Source organism: Thunnus albacares, chromosome 6 (genome assembly GCF_914725855.1).
Source record: "Thunnus albacares chromosome 6, fThuAlb1.1, whole genome shotgun sequence".
Classification (NCBI taxonomy): domain Eukaryota; kingdom Metazoa; phylum Chordata; class Actinopteri; order Scombriformes; family Scombridae; genus Thunnus; species Thunnus albacares.
Genome location: NC_058111.1, coordinates 18,377,093 through 18,393,280, shown reverse-complemented (window position 1 = coordinate 18,393,280; position 16,188 = coordinate 18,377,093). Strand labels below are relative to the sequence as shown.

At 41.9% G+C, this 16,188-nt stretch overlaps 1 protein-coding gene across 8 annotated transcripts in view; it reads right to left on the bottom strand.

Moving 5' to 3' along the window:
* sept4b (septin 4b) overlaps window positions 1-16,188 on the bottom strand; it is a 48,621-nt gene that overhangs the window by 6,717 nt on the left and 25,716 nt on the right. For 2 of the 8 annotated variants that reach the window (XM_044354310.1, XM_044354313.1), the window contains 5 exons: window positions 1,748-1,844; window positions 1,543-1,629; window positions 1,297-1,420; window positions 1,015-1,149; window positions 7-124 (listed from right to left, as the gene is read on the bottom strand). In XM_044354310.1, the coding sequence (XP_044210245.1) occupies window positions 7-124; window positions 1,015-1,149; window positions 1,297-1,420; window positions 1,543-1,629; window positions 1,748-1,844 (561 nt within the window). Of the gene's footprint in view, window positions 1-6; window positions 125-1,014; window positions 1,150-1,296; window positions 1,421-1,542; window positions 1,630-1,747; window positions 1,845-2,265; window positions 2,593-3,907; window positions 4,705-5,294; window positions 5,504-9,911; window positions 10,101-16,188 lie in introns of those variants that run through there. The other 6 variants (XM_044354307.1, XM_044354308.1, XM_044354309.1 and 3 more) reach the window with 6 other exon arrangements.

The window sequence follows — 16,188 nt, the reverse complement described above, 5'->3', positions numbered from 1 at the left end:
CCTCACCTTGATTTTCTTTTTCTTGACCTCACTTGGGGTGAGTGTGTCTGCTTTGGCCAAGATGGGGACGATGTTGACCTTCTCATGCAAAGCTTTCATAAATTCAACATCCAGAGGCCGAAGGCTAGAAAAAATACAACACGCACATACATATACAGTACAGTGAGACACAGTAATGTCTGTGTATGTGTTACAGATGAAGACTATAACTAGGAGGTGATATTTTTAACTGTTAGATATTACAGCTGCATCAGACAGGCGTGAGTTTTTCCTGCCCATCTTTAGTCTAAGTGTGAACCAACTGTGAAACAACGGAGACACAGACCTGATTTGAAAATGCATGTTGGCAGCGTGAAGACACTGATTTCACATAAAATTTTAGCTGTAAGATGATGTCTCTGAGACAAGTAAGAGCAAATTGGATGGTAGATCAGAGGTTTGCTCTGGTATGTGATGAGCAATGACTGTTGCTCATCAACAGAGGGAGCAGTTTCTCCATCACTGTGATTCTGAGGTTGCACTGAAGCATTAACTTGAGGTTTATGGTAGATTTCTCCTTTAATGAGCACACTGATGTGGAACAGTGCATGTGCACAAATGCGCTGAAAAGTACCACATCAGCACTCCGCAGAAACAATTGATTCGAGCGAAAGCACTGCACTAGATGTAAATTCACCTGAAGGCAGCTGAGAACTGCTTCAACTCTGAGCAAGAGCCTGCTGCATTAACAATTTATGGGGCTGAATGCAACTCAAGTAAATACTGGTGCACTAGATATTTACAGTAAATCTAGATTACTCAGGCAGCTGTGTGTGCAGGACAAAAGCTGTGAATAAGCATGTAAGCTGATGTGATATATGGATGTTTTTTTAGGAAAAGTGAAGGTGAAACTGATGCAAGCACAGACATTACACACTGCAGTAAATGGATTAATCTGCCCCATTATTTGGAGCACTGTAGTGTAGAGGGAGGAGGTTAGTAAATCCCTATATGAGCACTGCAGCTTTGTCATACCCGTGACCGAAGGGTGAGATGAAATAGAGGCAGCAGTGCACACGGTTGTCCTGGATGTTCTTGCGGTTGAGGCCGCTCTCGTCCCTGAAATACTGCTCAAACTGCTGGTCGATGTAGTCGGCCACTGACTTCCAGCTAGAGCAGAAACACACAGGGACATTCAGTCTCTGAGGCCATGCTGACTGTGTAACAGCTGAACTGCTGCACATTACTTTTAGACCACAGTACAGCTCAAATGAGGTTATCCAGCTTGTTTTTTTTTTATTCATGAAGGACTTTTACCATTCAGTGTTGTTTACAGCATCCCCGAAGCCAGGGGTGTCCACAATAGTGAGCTTCAGTTTGACACCTTTCTCTTCTATATCCACTGTGTGTTTGGTGATTTCTACTGTTTGCGTGATTCGCTCTAAGGATGAGACACAAACAGACCATATTTTAAAAAAAATATCAGCTATGTTATACTGTGGGACAAATATCTGCCAAACAAAAGAGAACAAAAATATGAATCAAAAGCTGTGACTTCCTCACCTTCAGCATTGAGCAGCTTCCTATCTTTGTAAAGATCTGTGAGAAAGAGACTGTTGACCAGGGTGGACTTTCCCAGGCCAGACTCCCCTTCAAACAAAGAACAACAAAGAGAGAAAGAGTGAGGTTAAACTTTGTGATTAGCGGTCTCTTCAGTAAAAGGTGGGCTTAAGATCAAATGTCTGCTAATGTGCAGACTAGGATTTACCTGCCACCATGAGGGTGAAGTCAAATCCCTTCTTGACTGACTTGCGGTGCACTTGGTTTGGCAGTGTTGCAAAACCTACATACTCCTTGTCCTGGTCCTAAAAATAAGCCGAAAGGAAAAAAAAATAATTCAGGTATGCAAAAATTTCCATGTACGTACATAAAGCTACATAAAAACAATTGTTCAATTTCGTAATCGACCAAAAGATTAGGTTTCTTGTTTACAGTATAACATTATCACAACTTTCCCACAAGAAGTTTGGCACTTGAAGTCAACAACACAAAAGCAAAATGCAGTGCTGCCATCACAGAGCACCAATCACAACCTTTTCCTCCAGAGGACAATGACATCATCAACATCAATCATCCTCTTTTAAAATCACATAAAGCAACAACTAGACAATCTTGTACTGTATCAGTCAGTCTGAAGAAGAACAACATCGCCTTGAAAAGCAGAACTGAACCACAAAGATCTTGTTTATCGTCTCTGGATTTCCCGGCTGGGCCTCTCTGCGTTACCTCACTATTGTCGTAAGGGTCAAATCGACCCCAGGGGCTTCTGGGCCTGGAGGGACTGACGGGGAACGACAAGTCAAACTCCACACTTCTGCTCTGCGGCAAACTGGGGTCTGAACCTGAATCCGACTGTGCCCTGCCCGCCACAGGGGGGCGCAGATAAGAAGGGGTGTGGGGGCGGTCTTCGCCCTCAGCTTCCCTGTCTGCATCATGAGGCTCATGGCTATGATGGTGGTGCGGCGTGTGGTCATGGTGGTGGTCATGCCCTCCATGGTGGTGAGGGTCTTGCATAATGTTCTCCACCTCTGAGTCGTCTGATTGGCTTGAATGCTAAAGAGACGCCGAGGTTGAAGGGGATGGATAAGGCGGTGCAGAGGAGCAGGTGGCAAAAAACAGAGTGCGGAGGAAAAGATTGGTAGAGGAACGTAAAAGCAAGAGAAAGATCCAGAGAGCAGAAAATGTGCACTTTTAGAAACGGTCACAGTATTTGGCTGTAAATTCTACAGAAGAGACACAGACAGTTTAATGAAGAGATGTGACCGTCTTACTGAGGCAGAGTCACAATTTACAGTATTGAATATTGATTGCAGATGGGCAGCGTAAAGGAAATTTAAAAGTCAAACAAGGAGAAAGCTGTGGAAGCTTGTAAAGGGTTCACCTACTTTGCGACAGAATATGCTTTTTTCTGACATAAACTTAAAATATGATCTCAGCTAGTTGCACTGTAGCAGGTGTACTCTCATCTTTGTTCAACCTTCCTGAATGTGGAATCTCCTTGTTGGTAGAAACATTTAAACTAAATATGACATATTATGAAAGGAAACTGCTTTAACAGGTTATAGTACAAAGTGATGAGTCATTAAACTGGAGTTGTCATTAACCAGTGACATGAGGATGAGTCATGATGGAGTTTAACAGTTATACCAGGCATCTATCTTAGTGGATTTGTGTTATTTTATTACTATGAATCTAATCTAAAGCTGCAGTACTTGGGCGTAAGTTTAATTGTACATTCCTTGCAGCAGAGAGTTAACTGCCATCAGTTTTTCCACCATCATGGTTATAAATCTCCTGCCACTTTGTACATTTCGCAGAGCTAATTTGTCGTTCTTTATGGTTGAGTTATTAAAAACCTTCTTGAAGCACAATTTCAGACATTAGGGTACATGATCTATTCTTCATTTCTGGATTTCCATTGGTCATAATTACTGAGCTGTAACAGAGCTACAATAAAAACCAGTGTAGCTTTTCCTGAAAGAGGATATTCAGCTCCTAGTTTAGGCTGCTGTGCTCATTGTGGAGACTGAAGTCTCCCTGCTAGTCACGAACAAAGATAAATAATGCAGTGGCACTAAAAAAGCAATGAGGCCATTTAAATTCAGCCGAAGGCCCGTAATGTGACTCTGCACTCGTGCTATGTTTATGCACTATACATTAGCTGAGGAGTAAAAGTAGAGTCGGTTGCTGTAGCAGGAAAAGAAAAGGAAATAGAAAAGCTCCTCCATTTCTGGTTTTGTTGTGAGAAGAAAGAGACGAAGCTCAACAGGTAAAGTTAAAGTAGTATGTTTGCAGTAGCCAAATCAACTGATGACTGTGACTGGAAAGGGAGAGTAATAACAGGGATTTCTGGGGGTGTCATCGGTACCTGTTCAGCATCATGGTCCGTGCTGTTATTAGTGGGGGGAGGGCAGGAGTCCTGCTCATCTGATGAAGAGTGAACCTCATGGTCACTGTCCTCCATTGCAACTGGGGCTACAGTGCACTCTGCAATCTCCAACCGGAAGGGAGCAGGCATGTGGAGAGGTTTTAGTGGGGCAAAGAACAGAAGGGGGGGGGGGGGGGGGGGTAGGGGGGTCACGTCAGGAAGAGAAAGGAGCAGGACACCCGGAGAGTCCGCCATGAGGAAATAAAGTACATGGGGTTGAAAGATTGAGGCGGACGGAGTGAGTTTTGATCAGGCAGGACAAGAGGGAAAATGGAAAAAAAAAAAAAAAAAAACGTTAAATGATTAAATATGGCCAAAGTAACAACATATGACGCAGGAAATGGTTTGACTGCAACGCAGATAAGTCGACTGTTTGGTTGAGTAACCAGCGAGGTGATTGAGTGATACATAATGGCATTTTGAGGGCAGTTGTATCCAGTGTTACAGTGTAATGTTGGTCCAATCTGGCCTCCTGCCATTACAGCACTGCCTAATGTTATTAGTTACTCTGATACCGTCCTATTTAGTGTTTCATGCACCAACAAAAATGCACCACTCCAGCCAATGTCAGTTCAAGTTGATAAGATTATCTGCTCCAGCTGCAGTTACATAATGCAGAGAGTCATTGAAACTTTGACGAAAACATCAAACATCAACATAATACACACTGAGACACACTTTTGACCAGACAGACTTTGCTCCAGGGTCAGTCTGGATTCAAAAATGACTATTCTGCTGCAAAGGTTTGACATTTATTTTTCCATTTTAAGTGTCTTGTCCTTCCATCATTGTTCAACCACAGTTAAAAAAAAAAAGCTTATCCTGTAATCCTAAAAAAAATCCTGTCATCCCTACATGGTTTTCTGTGTCATCCATCCATGGCCTACAGTTTTAATTATGCTGGGATTTAGAGCTTAAGGGCAGAGGAGACATTGATAGTTTCACAGTTTAGGAAATCAGTGACCTGTTTTCCTGCACTACAACCACAGCAGATCAATGTCCAACATGGTTGCTGCTGTGACCTAAATAGAAGAGATGGTCGATCTAAAACCTTTGACAAGTTTGGAGCAGAAATGCACACAAAGCTTAGCGTTCAATTTAGTACTTTGTGTTGATTTTGGTGCAGAAATACTTGAGGTACCAAGATGATTGACAGAAACTAGCCTTCAACAATCAGATGTAGCTAAATCTCATCCGTAGCAAATACAGGAATGATATTAAAACACAAACCTATTCTTCCTCAGAAAAGTGTTGCATCACTACAAAGATTAACCAGTCATGCTCACCCTCCAATCGGAGCCTCACCTTTTCTCTCTCAGTGCCTCACCTGTGGTTCCTTTTATCAGAGTGTAAAGCCTCTTTTTCTTGCCTCTGCGTAAACTCCTCTTCATGCCCACTCCAGCAGGCAGCAGGGAGCGGACACCACGAGTCCCAGCATTTATACACCTCCATCACAGGACACAGCGTCCTTCAGCCCCATCGAGCCACTCTGCGCCCCCGGGGTACTGATCATCAGCATTGACGAGCTACGCGTCACTGTTCACAGGCCACACACCAACACACACACGAAATACACGCTCCACTGGTGAATCTACTCTGCTGCTGCTGTATAGTTCTTTATGAGACATGACACAACATACATTTACATTTAACACCATTAACACCTCTATGACTATTATTAGCTTGATGGCTCAGTCTAGCAAAGCAATCAGATAACCTGCGTATCCACCATATTGTGAGATTAGAGCGACTTGGACTGCTCACAAATGATATATTAAACATAACCTTCTATGCTAATGAGTTCTCTTATAAAGCTAATGAATGAATTCATTACAAACTATTTATACGCCAACATACTAGTCTACCACATTAAGCATTAAGGAGCTTTACTCATTCATATGTAAATTTATGCAGCAAGTTGCTCCAAAATGTAATCTGAGTATTGACTCTGGAGGGTGTATTGTCTTTGAAAGCCAGACTGAAAGACTGAGAGACACCATAACGGACAAAATGTCAGGATAAAAGCTAAAACAGCTAAATCAAAAGACATAAAACTTATCCAGCCCTGCATTTCTCCTCCTTCCTTTCTTGTGTTGATGTTATAAACTTACATTTTCATTTGTGTTTCCTTCTTCAGGTATTTTTTTATTCATCAAATTTCCCTCTTTCCCTCAGCTGCATTCCTAAACGTGATCCTACCTTTAGAGGTTTCTTCTTTAAGCCAAACATACTGTAGTGTCTGGTTACACTGTCTTGAAGTCTAAGTGATGAGGCTTTACTGTGTGCAGGTGGCAGATTCACTTTCCCACTGAACCAAACTGGCCATCAGTGCAAGATGTGATTATTCTTTATAATAATAATAATAATAATAATAATAAATATAAAAAACAGCCAAAAACAGCTGAAAAAGCATACAATAAGGGAAGGAATTTGATTGTAAATGGGATCTTTAGTTTTACGTCTGCCTGCCCAGGTGGCCATAAACACATCATTTCTCCCTTGACCTTTTTATTTGACATTATGACAGTCAGCTGGAAGGAAAAACGCAAGAATCAACAGAGCCCACGACAGCTCAAGAACAAAAGTGTTTGTTATGGAGAGCAGTTTTATTGATGACGTCATCCCTTCCAGTGAGACAAACTGTCCAATCGGAGCTACTCGGTATTCCTGGCACACAGCTGCGCAAAGTAGGAAAAGCTTAAAGTTTGACGTCTCTCTTCCCACCTTCAGGAAAATGGATACGGGAGAATTATTACACTTAAGTAAACTTAGAAGTTCAACAGAGAAGAGACATTTAATCAGATTTTACTGTGTGTACTTTTTCCACATGCAAATATTTCCACTAGCTGAGATCCAAACTTTATTAAACCATTAAAGTTTCACAGAAGCAGTAGCATTCGATCCTTTGCTTGGATTGAATCCCACTGAAAAGCTCTTACATCACTCACTCAGCACCAGAAGATTGTTGCACTATAACTCGACTCTTCCAGAAATGACCAAAAAAACTAGGATTACATAATAGAGGCAGGCATGATGGAAACAGTTGGCTTAGTAAAGTGCTCAATGCAGAAAGCTCTACTATCAGCAAAATAACATTCACCTTCTGACAGCGCGTCCTGTGTGTTTCAGATCAGCTAAAACATCCTTGTTTAGGAATTTCCTAAAAGTCAGCCGGTTCAAACTTAAAAAGCATGACCACTTCCTACATCACCGCAAATAGAAAACCAAGTTAGGTCATTGTATGTGAAGCAGATAAATCAATATAATTATGGAGTGTATGATTGATGGCAACACAAACATCAATCCACCTCTGGTCAACAATACAAATGCAGCAAATCTGTACCACAGTTCTCATAAAGACTATAATAATGTTACTGTCAGTAATATAATATCAGCATTTCTTTATTGCTTAACCAATCCCAACATTTTTCCTTAACAAAGACAAACAAATCTTTAAAAGTTCTTTAAACATTTGAAAGGAGATCCAACAAACAAGATACTCAAAATCTGACCATCAACAAAATGTGGCTTAACTTCATATAATATTTACAAACTGTCCCCTCAGTCTTATTCTTCAGTATCAATTACTGAATGTGAAAACAATCTTCTATAACTAGGATATAACCTAATGGGCTCTGACATCAATTACACACATTTTCATTAGGCTACCACACAGAGTCTCCCACTGGAACCAGTCTCAGCTGAGACCTGAACCAATTACAGTTTCCATAACTGGTTGAACTGACATTTTAGTTCCTCTTGAGAGTAATTTCTTTACGACTGACGACTGGCAACCTTTAACATCAGTGCTGCCACGCAGAGTTTGTTGGTGATGAAACAGACTGAATAAGCTTCAGACCAGGTGAAACAAGAGTTTGGCTAATTCAGGTGCAAAGTGGGATGACACAGCTGAGGCCCCGCAAGCGAGACAAAAACACAAAGGCTCAAAAACTACTACAGTATGTGACAGAATGAGCCTTCTTATAGCACAATATATAAATCCTAAAAATGGACACACTCATTCACAATTTACACACAGCCAAATAAATGAGATGAAGAAAACTAAACAGTAGTTCATGAACAGGATCAGTAAAACTTATAACTGATAATGACAACAGCTGCTCCTTGAGAATTTCCTGCAAAACTGATAAACACATGCTGGTTGTGTGTTGATGCCTCTTAACGGACACCCATGCTGAAGTTCAGCCTGTGCCCAATCTAAGTTATTCACTCTGGAGGACATGTTGTCCTGGAATGTGCTGTTTGTCATATGAAATGATTAAGTGGGGCCAAAGCAACAATTTGACCACAGAGCTGTTTATTAAATACAGTCCAGACCAACCGATTCAGTCATTTTAATCAAATTTAATAAGCAGTCTCAGGCTAATGGTAGGTTGCTGCATAACCACTAAGACAACGACTAACCTCTGTAATCATTGGATCAAAGCTTATCAAAGAAACCATTGTGAATTAATAGAGAAAGATAAGGAAGAGATGTGGTACACGCAGTATTTTACGGTGGCCCTAAAACCTTCATGGTCAGTCCATGCAGCCCCTGAGAAACAATTGAAGGACATGAAACCCAATTCAACATAAACAAGTTGTGTGGCTGACTCCACTGCTTTGTTACTGTTGGATCATGGTTGTAGGTTTGGCTGCCATGGTGCTGATGGATGATGATTTGCTACATGAAACACTTCTCTCAGGGGAGAGCCCACTTCAAATGTTCCCTGTATGACATGGGAAATGCAATCAGAAACTGCCAAAAGTCATAAAGAAACTATACAACATGTTGTTATTGACCCTCTATGATGAAAGCAGATTTCAGCTTGAGAGGAAATGCGGCCGACAGAATCGTTTATAATCCAGCTACGATAATTACTACGCTATTATTCAATGAATGCTAAATCATTTTTGCTTGGCAAGCGTCACCCCTTCTGGCAGGAATGCTTACTTAACAAAACTGCTGGTGAAGTGTGAGAGATTCTTCATATCACTTTATACACACTGGATTTTACTGTTTTTAATAGAGAAGCGTTAATGTGAAGGTGGTTATTCAAAGGCATCCAACGCCAGAGACGACAATCTATGTTTATTCCTCTTTAAAACGTGAATGTTGTGGAATGCACAGGCTGAATACCAGTGAGGTTTCCCCTTGTGGCGAGGCCAGTAACAGGTGGTGAAATGAGCCATGTGCGCTCTGTGTGAATGCTGTGGTTGTTTGGATAGTTATAGCAGGGCTCTGTGTGAAGCTGGCTCAGGTCTGAGAGAGAGAAAGAGAGAGAGAGAGATAGACAGACAGAGAGAGAGAGAGAGAAAGACAGAAATAGTCCCCCCCTCACCACAGCTATAGAGCTCCTGTAAATTTCCATGTGACCAAAACTCCACATATTCAGACTTACAGTTCGTCTCTGCTTGGCCAGTCAAAGGAAGATAAGACGATGTCCTTTCACAGCATCTCTGCTCCCAAACTACTCCTATGAGTATCAACTACTAAACAACGACTGCTTACACCACCAGAGGCTGAGACATTCACCGCACTCTCAATGCATTAAGCTGTTACACCTGATCAATACATGTGGGCTGTAACATCTTACACATGGACAGCATGAGAAAAAGATTAGCAGTCACATGGAAATCAGATATTTTAAATATTCATATATTCCTCTCAGTAACTTAGCAGAAAATTGCAATTACTTGTGCAAAATCACATCTGAGCACAAATCCTGGTCACATGCATTCATGTGAAAGGTCCAGCCTGTGTGTGTGGCTTCATGAGGATTATCTAATCTCATGTATATTATACATGTGCAAGACAGACAACTTCTGTATGCTGTAAACTTAGGAGGGAAAAACAAAGAGCAAGTCACACACATACACACAAGCACGCACACACACACACTTAATTGCAGGGTCAGCAAGAGGGAAAGCAACAAGCACATACCTCTGAATCACTGTTTGCTTCAGAATTTGCTGCCATGTTATTCCTTCAGATCCAGTAGTATCCCTTTAGTTTCACCAGAGAAGAACCACTGAAAAGGCCTCAGAAAGCTCCTTAGACTGAGTGTCACTTCTTCAGTTTCAGGGCACCCGGCGTTACATAAGAACATCTATTTTCCCTGCCTCACCAATCAAATAGTATCCAGTTTCCTTCCATGCACCACTCCCACCCACCCCCCCCCACCCCCCAACTTGGACTGGAAATGTCTTTTTTAAAACAGGTACACTTTCAATCTCTGCCACTGTGCGTGTCAGTAGCTCCACCCTGCTGTATAGTTCTGGCCAATCTGTGGCTGATACGCAGACGAGCGGCAGCGGAAAACGTCCCGACTTCAGAAGAGGAGTAGCTCTGTGGGGAGCTTGACAACATCTGCCCCCGTCGCCTTGCAACAAGCCTCTCGTGTCCTCGTTCTTAAAGCCACACGTGTGAGATGTCCCGCACACAAACACACACACACACACACACTCAGACAAACGCAGTCTTGGTCACTAAACCTCAGATGAATGAAGAGATGCAGATACTGTACGTCTCAAACTATTCAGAAATTACTGTTGATGACTGAAAAAAAAAAAAAGGTGGAAATGTATCGATCGAATCAGCTCAAAATTCAAAGCTGTGTGGGGTCTGAGTATGAGAGGGAGGGAGGCAAACTTCTTACAATGGCCGTCACATCCAACACAGACCTCCCAGCTGGTGGTGCCAGGGCCAGAGTGGCACAACAAGAGAGTTTGTGTCCGTGGAGGGGAGGTGACTTGTGGCCTACATGCTACAAATAATCTTTTTATTTGATACACACTTTCTCTCTGTCTCTCTCTCTCTCTCTCTCACTCTGTCTCACACACACACACACACACACACACACACACACACACACACACACACACACACACACACACACACTTAAATGGGCCACGACACAAAGCTTTTCCATTAATCTCAATGGATCTCTGTGCTTTGCAAGTCTTATAATACTCACTCACTCTTAAGGAATTAGGATTTTGTGATTATGTTATTGCTTTGGGTTTTTGTACAGAAGTCAACCGCCTCAATGAGTCTCAGCTATGTACGAAGCAATGCAGGAGTGCAATAAAATGCTATATGAGTGTGTGTTCCCGCCTTCGATAGACCGTGACAGTCGTAGCAACTTACACAGCCTGACACTGTCTATTCTGCAAAGACAAAGACCTGGTTGGGATCTAATCTTCAGCATCTAGTTTAACATGAGACAGTGAGGGGGAGCAAAAACAGAGGCTCAATTCACTCTCTGAAGAAGAAGAACTAAATGTAACTCGATCTCGATCTTAATAGCTCTCACTGCAAGTGTGCCAACTTATACAACAGTAATAACTACCATAAGATGTAGACAGAGAGTAACACAAACAGTATCAGGTCAACAGACATGCCAGTCCAATAAACCGCACAGTAGGCACTAAATCCCCTATTACTGTGACAAATGTACAGAATTGGCGTTGATGACAGAAAAAAAAACAGACAGGAGATATTACTTCCTGTAAGGAAAGATCCTGGTGTCTGGGGAGATGACTTCAGATCTGCTTTACTCCTCACTGGCTGGCTCTCATCATGAGGATGATTATCATGGACTGTCCGAAAAGGCTGACAGTGCACAAGGGATGGATAGCTTTATACACACGCACACACACACACACACACACACACACACACACACACACACACACACACACACACGTGTACATGCACTAACCTATATTTTGGCCTGCACACGCACACAGGTCAGACACTCTAGACATGACAGTAAAGTTCTGTGTGTGGGCGTCTGAGGATCATGTTGCTGCTTGCTAATTAAAATGTCTCTTTGTCCTTGTTTACATTATAAGATTGTCTGGCTCGGGGCCACTGTGCAGACCAGCAGCCAGCAAATGCTTGTATTAAAAAATGTCTGAGATCCCGGCCAACAAACCAGAGAGGAGTCTGATTGACTAATTGCATCTGCACAAAACATGTCTGTCTGTGTTAAATATATAAATTTATAAGTGCAGAGTTTCATTTAGTTATTTCAAAGGATGCAGCGCTGTCACGGTCTCCCATGGGAGCAGAGGGTGGACAGAGGGCAGTGCCACCTGCTGCTCATAACAAGAAACAGCTGGACATGGTGCAGACGTGCTGAAAAGTCTGTTCATGTCATGCATAGTACTATATATCCATGTGTGACAGTCCACAGCAGACATTTTGACTTTCAGTAGCAGGAAAAGCACGGGTGTTACTAATAACATTAACGATGGCTTTGTTCTATTTAAGTGTGTCAGTAAACCATGACAGTGATACAGCATGCGAAATACAGTACCAGGGAAGTGAAGCAGCTAAAAGGAATTCAGCTAGTGTAATTAATCACACCTGTGTGTTTCCTACTGAGACTTGTCTAAAAGTCCAGTGTGAAAAATGATCAACCTTAACGTTCAATCACCAAAGATCTAAAGGTCTGCCTCAAAGACATGTAATGTTAGAAAACAAAATAGGGCTGGGTGACACAGCTGAAATTAAAATTATGTTATGAATGTTTGTCTAATATCAATATGTATATTACAATTTGAAAAAAAAGTGGTAAAATCACATTTAAAATGAATCGTCTGACACTGTTAAGCATCGCAACTGTGTAAACAACTCTCACAACTCATTTTTTAAAGTTTTGATAACGATTTGCTTTGAATCACTCATTTAAACTACAGTAACAGACATTGATCATATTGTCACAATTTGATTCGCAGACAAAAACACTGAATTATTGACGAGCTCTTTAACAAAAACCAGGACTTATGCTTTGTTTCCAGCACATTTAGCAAGTTCTCTTCTCTGGCATCATTGCATAACACTTACAATTATTGTAATTCATGTAACGGTTTTGTGCTGCACGCAGATGTATAATGTACACACCAGCTCTGACTGCAGGGACAACTTTCACCCCGAGCATGAACAGTCCTGTGACTTTGTCTGCAGCAGGGTTTCCTCTGCACACGAACACTCGAGAGGAAAATCCAGAAAAGAATGAAAACCTGTGTTGTTGGAGGCAGACAGAAAATATGCAGAAACCGTGAATTGGACATACATTTTTGTCTGAGCTGTCTGAGAAAGTGGACGGCATGTCTACACAGTATAGTAACGCGCAGTGGACGCTGACGCCCTCCGAAGCAGATATCCACCACCTCTGCAGGAACATAAATATAGTTCCACAATAGCAAGGAGCGAGGAGACGCTGGATCTGCTGAACTTACACTTCCTACACTTCCTCCTCCATTCAATTAAGGCTCTTTATCTGACACAGAGAGATTCCTGTTGGAAAGGAGGTAAAGCCTTTTCTCACTTTGTTTTTTCCCTCTCAAAAGGTGGTATAGTGCAACAATGGCTCATATGGCTGTGGGGGGGTGGGGGTGGGGGTTTTCCTCTGTACAGCTTTAAGAAATGGAGATGCTTTTCCAGATTAAAAGCGAGGAATTCCATTGTTCATTTTAATTCATGCAAGTCATTCAGTCATCTAATAGGTTTTAAGACTCTGGGAGGGGCGTAGCTGACATGTTTATGGGTTGTGTATGTTCAGATGTTGGCTTGTCCGGCCTTTAAGTCCACGGTCCCATAAGGACTCCCACAAGTTCTGCCCGCAGAGAGTGTGATTTCCAGTCAGCCCAAAATCTGTCTCAAGCTTAATTTAGCTACATTTTTTTTATTTTGCTGATTCCTCTTGAGGAAAAATCAGACGCAAAATGGCAGAAAATAATAGCAATTATCCCAAATGAACAGTATTTTGAATTTTCAAGTGTTTGCACTCTTCTGTTCGCAATCTTTTCTAACAACTTGAGAAGTCTGAACTGCATCATTAGCAGAAGTATGGATGTAACAATGAAACCTGACTAAATTAAGAAAGCATGGTTAAAAATATCAAGCAGATTTAGAGCTTATCAGAATCAACCAGACACGTATAAAACACAACACTGAAATTACGCTTGAGAAGCCACAACAAAGGATCTGGTCTCCACTGAACTCAGTAAATGCGCTCTATTTGGCATAGTCACCACCTTTGGCAGAAATCTGGACATTTTAATGACTTAATGTTTATTCTATGCCATTGTTCCACATGAGAACCAGTTATGGTGTCTATTGATTCCACTGCAAACCGGTGCTGAATCATGAAGGAACGACACAAACTGCTTGGCTGTAATCCAGCTTGGAAATGTGATATTAATATTTATTAAGGCTGGTTTGTTGCACCCAAACAGTATGGAGAAAAACCACCACCTGTGAGACAAAAGGTGACAGCTAACAAAAACAAGCCCCACATCTGCTGGGTGGTGAACTCTGTTTGCCCCAGTGAAAGGAAGCCAGTGGGTTGCTGTGCGACCTCGTTTTTCTGCCACTCTGAATTCCAGCCAGTTTTATTCCCACATTACATGAACACAAAACCACCTTTTGTGATGTTTGGCTCCTGCTGGTCCTTATCACAACGCTACTGAAGGGGGTGAAGTCAAAAATCGGAGATCCAGATCTGCTGAAACAGTGTTGGCATTGTGTCTTGAGCAGATTCAATAAGAGAAATTACATCAGCGTCTCGACTGCGTTTCCTGTCTTGCCAAAGGTACCAATCAAGTGGAAACAAACATAAAGTAGTTAAACTACTCACAGATTCATTACTTTTGCAACAGTAGATTAAGAAACCGCAGTCAGCAACCCCCCAGGGCAGGCAATGTTGGAGGTTGACTGTTCATTACATCATGTGATATATGCATAAAAAACTCAAGCAAAACAAATGCCTGCGAGAAAATCTGTGGAGTTGAAGAACTTGCAGCTTTATTACCAGCAGGCGGGTGACAAATTAAAGGAAAAAACAACATAAAGTATCTTGGTAAGGTGTTGGGGCCACCAGAACAGCTTCAATGAACCTTTGCATTGATTCTACAAGTCTCTGAACTCTACTGGAGAGATGAACACCATTCTTCATAAAGATATTCTCTCATTTGGTGTTTTGATGATGGTGGTGGAGAGCGCTGTCTAACACGTCAGTCCAGAATCTCCCATAGGTGTGCAACTGGGTTGAGATCTGGTGACTGTGAAGGCCATAGCATATGATTCACATCATTTAATACTCATCAAACCATTCAGTGACCTTTTGTGCCCTATGGAAGGGGGCACTGTCCTCCTGGAAGACACCACTCCCATCGGGATAGAAACGTTTCATCATAGGATAAAGGCGATCACTCAGAACAACTTTGTTTTGATTTACAGTGACCCTTCTCTCTAAGGGGACAAGTGTACCCAAACCATGCCAGCAAAATGCCCCCAACAGCATAACAGAGCCACCAGATTCCCTCATTGTAGGGGTCAAACATTCAGGCCTGTACTGTTCTCTTGGTGTATGTCACACATGCACTCGTCCACTTGTGGAAAATATGATGAAGGATGACTCATCTGATATATCACTTTTGTCTACATCTCTGTACAGCATTGTCTATGGTTTGCACCACTGAACTCCCAAATGTGCATTCATCTTTGTAATGAGGGGTTTATGCACTGCAACCCTACTATAATATCTCTCTCTATGTAATTGTCAACTGACTGTTCTTGCTGACAGTCCGATCACGTCCTGCATTGACATCTCAGTCACCTGAGGAAGAGTTGCTCTTCTGTTTTTCCTTACTTATCACACTAATGCACAAGCATCACAGTCATCAAATGTGTGTCGATCACAATTTCTGACCCTATTTACTGATGTGTTTGCCATAGATCTAAATGCAGATGTAACTTTAGTCACTGTTCCTATTGAAACACCAGCCAGTTGAGCAGTCTTTGTGACTGAAGCTTGCCATCCGTGCCACAATCATGAATTCCCCTTCAGAGTCACTTACATCTTTTCCTCTTGCCGTCTTGATACAAAATCAGAATCAACTGGGCCTGCTCAGCATTTTATACATGCCACAGAGCATGATTGGATGTTAACTGCTTGATTGTATCATGCAGTGCAGCTGTGTGAAAGCATCTGCATTCGTTAGGTTTCTCCACTCATTTAAGGGTTGTGTATGTTCAGATGTTGTCATCTGGGTTGTCTAGCCTTTAAGTGAATATTAACACACACACACACACGCACACACACACACACACACACACACACACACACACACACACACACACACACACACACACACACACACATCTCCATATCTGTAACTCTGCAAGCAACACCTTTAACATTTAAATT